This window comes from Cyprinodon variegatus, unplaced genomic scaffold (assembly GCF_000732505.1).
Source record: "Cyprinodon variegatus isolate N-32 unplaced genomic scaffold, C_variegatus-1.0 Scaffold751, whole genome shotgun sequence".
Classification (NCBI taxonomy): Eukaryota; Metazoa; Chordata; class Actinopteri; order Cyprinodontiformes; family Cyprinodontidae; genus Cyprinodon; species Cyprinodon variegatus.
In genome coordinates, this window is record NW_015151204.1 from 84,245 (window position 1) to 94,952 (window position 10,708).

Sequence of the window (10,708 nt, forward strand, 5' to 3'; positions counted from 1 at the left end):
ATTAATCTCTAGAGAGAACCTAAAGATTTCACCAAACATATAGTCTGGGTCTTTTCAAGTGATTACATAGCAGAAAATGCTATTCTAAGAACCTGACTGCAAATATTTTTCTTATTTTAGTGATTTTCTAACAGCATAATATAATTTATCAAAGCGGTTTTATCCTAAAATCTGGTTTCCCCTGACCTGCACCAAGCTCCCACACATAAGTTTACCATGAAAATGCTCTGAGTCTGCTTTTGATCGGGAACAGAGGCTGATATTAGAAATCACAGCAATGACTCACTCTGCGACACGCGGACCAGCTCCGCCACGTTCCACACCCCTGAAGTCACAAAGCAGTCTTGGAAACTCAAGTGGCCTGGGTAAAAAAGACGGAGAAAGACGAGTACATCAGGAGCGGATTGTCTGGGAGATACAAAACACCAAATATGGATGAAATTTCAAGCAACGCATGAGACGACACAATGGGTACAAAAAGGAAATGCTATACAGGCTGCTGCTGTGATCCAGCAGGGAAACATGTGTTTTCTATAAGATTAAAAACATGACATAATGTAACACATCTAATCAGGTCTGGATAAAATCTACAAACATACATCTATGTTGAATGACGTATTGCACGTTATCTATATGCAATGCTTTACAAAAGTATTCACACCCAATAATATACATCACATTTCAGGAGACAAACTGGAAACAGACAAAATATTAGATATTTTGTTGAAGTGGAAGGAAGATGACCTGTTTTGAGTAATTTAAAGTGACCCATGATGGATGTCAGAGTATAACAGCATAAGTATAAAATGATAGTAAGAGTAGAAACCTTTGATGGCAGTAGAGGAAATGCTGAATCTTGATTTTAACATTTACATGAATGCAATATTAATGCTGTTTTTACTTCTACAGGGTTTATACAGGAATGATTAACTCTAATTTGATGCTTTTTAATGCTTTTTTTTAATGCACTTAGAAATAATTTTTATGCCATCAACAAGTACCCATAACACAGCAAAGTCGTTCGTCATCTTTACCGTCAGTTCCTCGTTCTCCAGCCAATTTTGTTCAAACGTCCATTTTCCCATTCTCTTGTTTTTTCTCCGCCTCAAGCTCCTTTTACAAACATTTCGGAACAAGTAGTTCCACGCAAATACACAGAACCAGTTATATCTAATATAATATATCTGACCACATTTTTTTTAATAAAAAAATCTTTTTTTAAATAAAGCATTTTAAATGTCATGATAATCAGATTTAATGAATTTTAATGCCTATTAGGGCCTTAATTTAAAAAATAATTTTATGACCTTTAATGTTTTTTAATGACTTACGAAAACCCTGTTTAAACGTTAATGAAACATTATGGCATTAGCATCGCGGAGCGTCAGGAGACCCAGCAGCAAAAATTTAGAGGATTGGGAGAACAGCATTTGGAGCGCTCTAGTATCCAAGATGGCGGATGCCGGAGATGGTAAATCTGTACTTTTGCAGTTGGACGCTGAGCGCCAACCAGCTAGAGAAGCTGATTCAGTCTGGGACAAAGACACGACACCCCAGCTGTGATCTCTGTTTCTGCAGAGCTGTCAGCATAAAGCAATGAAAAATGCATCCATACAACAGTAATTGCATTGATAGTAATTAATTTGCATTGTTAAGGAAACACTGTAAGACTTAAATTTAACACATAGTGCATTTGGTCCCACTCTGATTTAGTGTTAGATTAAACTCTACATAGTTTATATCTTACTCCAGTTATTGTAATAAGTATAAAAAAATGAATGTACTCTGACACTGAATATTTAAAGTCGTAGGGAAGCGGCTGTTCCAACCGTTGCATTTCCGAATTCTCCCGAGTGGTGCATGACTTTACACGAGTGAATAAAGTGAATGTGATTGGTCATTTATCAAGGGGGCGGGATTATTGTGGCGGAAAGTTCACAAGCAAGTTTAATTGTGGCAGGATTGTCGGAAGCATCTTGCTAACCAGTTAGCAACTTAGTGCTAGTAGGTTCCCAATGGGAAATTCCATTGGGACCAAGTAGCACTAAATTGGTGACTCAGAAACGACGCTGTCAAGGAACGCTATGGACAGAGGAAACATGCAAGAGGAGGAGAGTTTAGTGTCGGAGGTCGTGGATGAGTCTCCTCCGTCATACATTTTTGGAAAGCGGGGACGAAGATGTTTTGGAAGAGGACGCCAGGGCGGCAGAAGCTTGGTTTGGTGTATTTAGCTGTTTTTAAATAGAAATTTTCTAAATTTTGGGACAATATCGTCTGATAAAGAGTAGATTTATATACATGTTTAAGCCAGAATGATTTGACATTTAAATATGGTTTCCCTACGACTTTAACACTGTGGAATTTACTGTGTATAAATGGGTTTAACTCCACTGGTTTTACCTAAAAAGCCAGAATAATAGATTTGCATGTACTGAGAAAAGTTGTTCTGATTATTGTTGGGCCACTAAAATATTTTTACTAAACTGTGGTGAAACAGTTAATAAATACCTACACTGACGAAAAATGTCAAGACCTGTCAGTAGAAAATGCTCAATTTTATATTATGGGACTTGCAGTTTTTACCACAGTCCTATAAAACAGACTCCCTGCATCTGACTGCACTGATGGTGTTTAGATGTGGACTGTATTGCTTAAAAAAAAAAAATAGTTAAACTACTTTTTTCAAACTCATCAAAGCAGATAACGCCAAGAAACAAAGCAGCTCAACAACTGGAGCGCCGAGCATACAGAGCATCTGACACGCGTCCAAGTGGAGATGCTTCATGGCATTACTTGATGTGAACACTTTGTAACTTAGGGTTCTGGCCAGCGTATTTTCATCTAGTGAGCCGCTACGCTGAAATTAGGCTGATAAGCTCACCTCTTATAAGCATATCGGCCCTTAAATGGCACCTTGGTGCCCTCCTACATGGTTCTTTCCAGCGCACACTGCAAAAACTATCTAAAAATTAGTACAAATTTCTTAAATCAAGTGTATCTACTCTTAATTTAAGTATGTAAATAAAATGATTTGCCAATGGAATGAGTATTTTTACTCTTAAAATAAGATAATAAGATAATATGCACTTGAAATAAGACAATATAATATTTTTTTTCTTATTTTAAAAGTAAATTGCCTTCTTCCATTGGCAGTTTCTCACTTACCACCGTAATTCAAGAAAAAAAGCACTTATTTTAAGAAAAATAGGACTTATGGAGATTTACATTTTTTTGCAGTGCATTTGATCATAACTGTTATGTTATGTTGAAAGTCGTCAAAATGACTCTTAAATTAGGCCAATATAGTGAATTGCAATAAGCGTGACAACTTATATGTGTTTTTTAACACATTTACCTCATTGTTTGAAAATAAGGGTGAGAAAAGGGCTCCCAACTTATCAGCGGACAGAGAGAAACCTGTTGGATGTCCAAGCTTGGAAGGATTTCCAAAAAACTGGTCTGTCAAGCCGAACTGACCGATGGTCTCCGTGATTTTTTTTTTGTCCACCCAATAAAACGCAGCATCATTGCTGTGCCTCCCTGTGTCACACATATCGGCTGCAGGTGGATCAGCTGGACTCACTAAATATATCTGATATGAACATCTGTCAGGATGGAGAAAAAGTCAAAAGATATGGATGCAGCAGGGCTGTTTTTTCTATTATGAAAGTAATAAATTCTCTTTTGCATTTTTTAAGAGGTCTGCTCTGCAGGGGTTAATTGAGTTTGCATAGTGTTTATCTTAGCAATGGCAATCTCATCACAATTAATCTGAATTAATTACTTTATCTTAGGTTTACACAAAAAAGCGCATACCAGTAATATTAGTATTCAATAGTTCTGATAAGTTGTCATGCTATAAAATATATAAAATATTTTTTACAGATTACTTTAATAATTTGCATGGAAAACTTTGTACTCCATCCATCTCTATAGTTATGCTGCTATAGGCTTAGGATGCTGGAGGACATAGGGTCCACGTTTCATCATTCTTCTTCACTCTGTTATAAATTTCTATGTAAATGATTCATTTATTCAACCCCTAACGTTTAGTTCTCTCTGCCTTTTCACATCTAAGTAGCCTCATCTTGCCTGGACCTGTTAAGCTGTGACACCGTACTAAAGGGAAATATTAGCTGCCATCTACACTTTCCAATATGGATAACAGAGTTAGGCCTGCTTTTCAGTGCTTAGTCCTGCTTCTCTCCTAGACACAGCTATGGGCTCAGTTTTTAGCTTGACAAACACTAAAAGCTGAGCCCATAGCTATGGCTTTGATGATCAGACGTTCATCATCCATCTTCAAGAGCCAAATGCTGAAGTGTGTGTTCCCAGACAAATCTGTCTGATGATGGACCTAAGTGGAAATCATGTTGAGTTTCCCCTGCTATCAGAGCTTTTAGTTTGTATTTCGTCTGAAATTGCTTCTGAATAGTTAGGTAGTCTGACTAAAATAAAACTGAGGTCTTGGTCCTAGAAAAAAATCATATCAGGTGTGTTCATTCCCATTCACTCTCAATGTGTGCCACAACCTCTTACGAAACAATTTTCAGTCTGAAAAATTGTATTCAGGGTGCTCAAGGCTTAACTGTATGTGCTTTCATCCCTTTGACATGAATACTGCCCCTGAGCTCGTCTGTGTAACTCTTTCTTTAAGAGACAAAACCATCTATGGGTCTAATTTATTTACTGTTGCCTTTTCTAACATAGAAAGTATTTATAGATAAGTTCTTCTATGTTCCCTTTGTGTGCTTCTGTCTCCCTGAACCCCAGTCGGCCTCGGCAGATGGCCGCTCACACTGAGCCTGGTTCTGCTGGAGGTTTTTTCCTGTTAAAAGGGAGTTTTCCTCTCTACTGTCAATACATGCATGCTCTGTGTGAGGGATTGCTGTAGAGTCACAACAAAATGCAAGTCAATATCTACTGTCACCACATGCTCATGCTTTTATAAAAAATGGGTTTCTATTAAAGGTTAGACTGTGGTTTGTTAAAGTAATTTTTAAATAAAAAACAAAGAACTGACAAAGATTAGATTTTTTTTTACAGATTACGTTAATAATTTCCATTTAAAAACCTATTATAACGTTTTTTTAGTCAATCTTTTAGTTCATTTAGTTATGCTGCTATAGGCTTAAGCTGCTGGAGGACATAGGGTCTACTTTTCATGACTCTGCTTCATTTTATCTTTAATATAAAATTTTATGCACATTATTCTTTAATTCAACCCTAACTTTTTTTTTTTTTTCTTTTTTTTTAGGTGTTACGGCGCTAGTGGCTCGTTTTTGTGACAGTAGGCTGACAGGAAAAAGCATATGAGAGAGGGGGAGAGACATGCGGCGAAGGACCACAGGCCGGATTCAAACCCGGGTCGGTGCCGCCTTGAGGACTAAGGCCTCCGTACATGGGTCGTGCGCACTAACCACTGCCCCACCTGCCCGCTCATCAACTGAAACTTTTTGTTCTATTATCTTAATATCATTATCTTCTTTTTCTAAATCTGAAATGATATTCCTTCTTTTGTTCACATTCAGGATTACATGATTGTTTCATATAATTTAGGTGTTTCCTAGAAAACAGACGCACCAATATTCATTCAATCCCCATTTTATTTCCATTCATGAGATAAAATATGTAGAAAAATTCTGGAAAAAATTGTTCATGAACTTAGAAATTCCTTCATCTTCCACCAGGACTTGTTTTTGACTTTTTCTTACTTTTGTTACACTTTGATGAACTACATGAATTTGTCTTTGACTTAGGAACACTGTTTTATTGTTTTGAACGTTAGAAGATCTGCTTCCAGCTTCAGACTTGGTCATGTTTCACCAAAATTAAGAAAATAATTATGTCTGTGCTCAGTGAGAGGCTGATCCATGTGAGATTTGAAGTGCATTAGGAAGGAGGCCTTCATTGCTCTCCCCCTCCTCTTTTTTTATTTTATCCTTCACTTATACTGTCCATCACTTTTTTTTCTGTTTTCTTGATCCGGCCCCCCATTCTTCCTCCCTCTCTTAGTACCTTGTCCCGGGGTTAACCGCAGCAGGGACGAGGCATGAGGTCAGCGCTCAGCTCGGCGGCGACCATGTGGTTCCCATCTTCCAATAACATCCCTGTGATTTATGAGCGCCCCACCGCAAACCGAGCGCAGCCCCTTCCACGGTACAGTACCATCGACTTTCTTTACCATAATAAACTGGTCCCAAATCTCCTCCGACAAAGGTGGGAGGTGTGCAAGCATGTGTCTGCCTTTTTAACGTCTAAATAGTTTGCACGTGAAGGTTTGATTAAGAGCAGTGCGCTTACCATTAGCCGGGGGTTTGACGTCTGTGTCTCCTTGCTGGTTTGAACTGTCTGATTGTCCTGATTGTTCTGAGAAAAGAGAAACAGAGAGAAATGCCAGGTAAGTTTGTCGGTTTCTACCAAGGTTAAGGCCGGCGGCTCTCATCAAAGACTCGACAGGAAATATCATCCTCAGATTAAAAATAAAAAAGAAGCAGATTTCCACCTGAGCCGAATTTCTGCTCAAAGTCAAATCGATGCCAAAACTCCGTCAAGTCTCTGCTTCTGGAGTCCGTCTATAATAAGGAAGTTAGACTTTTTATAGAAGTGTTTAAGCTCACTTTTCTCACATCGCAGGAGAGAAAAACACCTATGAAAATATAGACACACTAGTGTAGGAGTGAGAGGATGGTTGAAAGAATGTCGACCTTCTGGGTGTTGCTTAGATCACGGCAACCTTTACAATCCTAACAGCCTTTATTCCACTTCCTCAAATTTAAAATAAAGTTTTATGAAGTTGAAAAATGTTTACTAATTATCTGTTTTATGAAATGTTTTCATCCCAGGACAGTTTTTTTTCTGTTCAGTTCTTAAAACCTTAATCATACATCTTTTTTTTATTTTTTATATTCTTTATTTAAAAAAAAAGAGGAAGAAAAAATATTTTTGATGCCTTATGAACTTAGTAGGATTACCATAATTTACTGTCGACATTTAATTCAAATTGTTCACTAAACATAAAACCTTTAAAAATGACCATTTTACAGTTGAAGCCACGGCCATCTTCTCTACGTCTATTCGTTTGACTAGTTCTAGTCTTTTAAAAAATATTTTGAAATTTTACATTTCTTTTTTTAGAATTGTGAAATTTAAGCCTAAAAATTTGGTGGAAAACTCCTTCTTTTAAGCTCTTTTACAGAACCGATGGTTTGGATAACGTTTTTTTGAAGCGCAACTTTTTTTTGAAACTTAAAAAGGATCCGAAAAATGTACTCTACTACTTATCTAAACCCTGGGATGGTTCACTCGCAGCAAACAGCAAAAAGTAAAATACAAATAAGAACATTAAAAAAAAGGTGTTTTTTCCCCATTTTAAGGACATTTGGAATAAGATGATTTAAATCTAAAATAAGAAAAAACAACTTTATTATCTTATTTCTAGTACATAACATTTAAGCATATTATTTTTAAGGGTAAAAATATTCATTTCATTGGCAGATACAGATTTAGATTATGGGTCCCCGTGCATCCAGTGCAGAGGGTTGGACGAAAGAGGGACAAATTTAGTAGAAAACAAAGTCTACCAAAAGATGATGGAGATGTTTGAAATATTTAGAGGAAGGACGAAGGAATAGCTGAGTTATTGGCGGAAAAGGAAAGCAGCTCATTGGTTCTGATCAATCTCAGACCAAACATGCTTTGCTTCCCTCTCCATCAACACCACCTCCAAGACAACTGCATGACATTGTTTAGCCCTGGTTTTAAAAAATGTTTTCATGAAAGCAAACCGGACCAATCGTAGGATTTCACTTTTCTCACTCGTCCATCTAACCAAGTCTAAAGGCTGATTTATACTCAGAATCCATCGTGTGTCTGAACGCAGATATGCCCCCTGCCACAGAGACTCTGCTGCACCTCCCCAAAATAGTAGGTGACCACAGAAAGGAGGCCTCTGATTGGTCAAATCTACATACGCTCTACACTATGCATATTTCCTGCTTGGTACCTTGCCAGCTTGTTTTGTTTGTATGACCGCCTTTGTGGAAAACGACTCGTGAAGACGCTGGGACCCTTTTTCCACCTGGATTCCTGCTCTTTTTAGCCCTCATGTCCCTCCGTTGTTGCACAATCTTGCCCCCACTTCCTCACCGCCTCGGCCGTATCTAGACCCACAGCTAGTTCCTGATTGTCCCTCTTGCTTCGTGGCGTGGAATAACATAACGCAGACCACGCTTCAATATTGGGCATAAATCAAAAATGTCTGCAACAAGCTCACTGCAACGCACTGCTGCAGGAGGATAACCAGCCGTTTACAATCTTACATCTCCTAAAGAAGTCATTTTCCTCAGAAATCTTAAAAGATAAATTCATCTAACAGAATCTGCTCTTTTTGTAGAAACCAGGATCTAAAAGACATTCTGGTAGATATAAGATTGGATAGATGGCAGATTTATCTTGTGGATATAACAGGAATGGTCTCATGCATGCATTTTTTTTCCTATTTCCATTCAGTAAAAGAGGTATTTTACAGAGCCACGCGTGGCTCGAGGTTACAGACCTTCCTTCACTCTATCTTTTTTTAATGAACCCAGCTGAGATTGAACAGCAGTACATTTTCTGGCTCTGACGCAAACTTTTCCCACTAAAGGCCTTCCACAGAGCTGCCAACTTGTGAGGTGTGCGTTTTCATATTTAGGGTCTAATTTAGGTTGAACCTCCTGTGCGAGTCGACCTCACCGTCTATGGGGGGGGGCATGCAGGAGTACATGAACTGCCTACTTCAGCGGGTTTTCTTTGGCCTGAGTGTTGTTGTTCTTCCTCTGATGTGTTGTATCATATATAGTGTTTAGGCCAATTACCCCACAGTGCCTGGGGTTTTAAGAGCACATTGAGCCAACATTTCTTAGGCAGAGCGTGACCCCCCCGCCCCCCTCCAGCCATAGTCAGGCCTCTCAACATCCCCTAAGCCTAAATCAGAGTCCTAATCTTGGGTGGCAACAGAACATGCCAACAAACTGCTGCACCATTCAGCCAGTCCGCTGGTTGCCAAAACCAAACAAAAGGAGACACGATATCACCTCATCGTTCGACGGGCAAACGGATTATGAGGTCTTTTCTTTTCTAAAAACACTCCTGTCTCGTTCTACGGCATCGAGGCCAACCCTCAGGTCTTTTTTCCCCCCCCTCCATAACGTCTCTCACACTTGTCGTGTCTCTGATCCTGTGTCTCTCCCGCACCGCCGCTCCGTGGAATCCTGGCAGCCATCTTAGCGCTTGGCAGCCATTTTAGATTTGGCGGTACCCGTGCATTCCTGCTAGCTGACAGCACGCACACACATAAAACACACACAGTCACACGCTTAGCTCACTCTCTCTCTCTTGCACACAGAGCCCCAATGGTCTTAAAGATAAAAAGACCTAAAGAGGATATGCAATGCTAATGGAGACAGGGTAAAAACCGCTGGGACGGATCTCTGCGGTCCTCTGCACTTATAGAAGGCAGTCAAGTTGATCAGGGGAGGCAGGTCTACTTAAAATGGTAAAAAGAGGTGTGTGAAAAGCAAATAATTTTGTTGCTCTTGCAGGATTATTTAAAAAAAATCCAGACTACAGAAGCTCAACCCCAACAAACCTGATGGTACATCTCTCTGTATGCAAAAACTATCTCCATGCAAGCCAAAAATCAGTGCCGGGTTGTCACGACAACCCTGATGGCACCATACACTTTCAAGTCCCCTAATGATGAGTGGTTGTTGAGGCCCGCATGCGCGTCTGCGCCGCTCTTTGGCCTTGCAATTAGTTGAAATGGAGATAATAATATAGCTCACTGGCACCGGCTCAACGTGTTGTTTTGTTTAAGATCTCTTGGCACCGAACGGACCGGGAGCTCTGTGTGCTACACTATCACGAGGTGGACTTTATTGCTATATGAGTTGTTTTCCATTTGAGGGTCTTAAAACTGCTCTAGTTATAAATCAAACATCCTAACTGAGCTCTCTAAACTTCTCTGCCTCCCTCGGCAGCGTGTTAGAAGACTAAACCCTGGGTTTCCAAAGGCAATTCTACTCATAAGCTACCAAAGAAGTGTACCAAAGTTTGATCAATCCAAAGTTGTGATCAATCATCCAGATCATTTCTTCCAAACTTTACATTAGTCACTGGGTTTTAATGGTTTCTCCATCTTAGAATAACATAGTTACTACTTGTTGTTGATTTTTATACAAAGGAAACGACAGTTCAGTGAGGTCATTTGTTCCCTCGAATGGTTTCATAACATGAATGAGATCCAGATATTTTACTTTCCAGAATAAAAATAAAAATGAGTCCTAATTCTCCTCATTGAGGCAAGTAGGGCACCTAACAGACTTAGGAAGATGTACTGAGTCTAAACAAGAGAAATATTAGAGGATAGGTAAGGTCTTAAAAAGATGCTTCTTCCCCTGTTGTGGTTCATATTAAACCTTTATGCCATTTTACAAAGCGGTAATTAAATGTCTGTCAGATGCTTTGATCCAAATATTACAAGTTATAGGTTTTTAGTTCAAAGGTATGGTAGGTAAGGGGTGTACCATGTGGCTGCTGGAATTATACAATGTCCAGGACCTGCATGCCTACCTTACAGGGACAACACAGGGTAACAGGATTGAGTGTTTTAGTAGTAATGTGGAACCCTAAATATATCCTCTGATGGACTGAGATGGGAGCAGCT

At 39.2% G+C, this 10,708-nt stretch overlaps 1 protein-coding gene across 16 annotated transcripts in view; it reads right to left on the reverse strand.

The window, feature by feature from the left end:
- LOC107098150 (nuclear factor 1 X-type-like) overlaps window positions 1–10,708 on the reverse strand; it is a 298,579-nt gene that overhangs the window by 52,724 nt on the left and 235,147 nt on the right. For all 16 annotated transcript variants that reach the window (XM_015395640.1, XM_015395634.1, XM_015395636.1 and 13 more), the window contains 2 exons: window positions 6,304–6,369; window positions 287–361 (listed from right to left, as the gene is read on the reverse strand). In XM_015395640.1, the coding sequence (XP_015251126.1) occupies window positions 287–361; window positions 6,304–6,369 (141 nt within the window). The remainder of the gene's footprint in view (window positions 1–286; window positions 362–6,303; window positions 6,370–10,708) is intronic.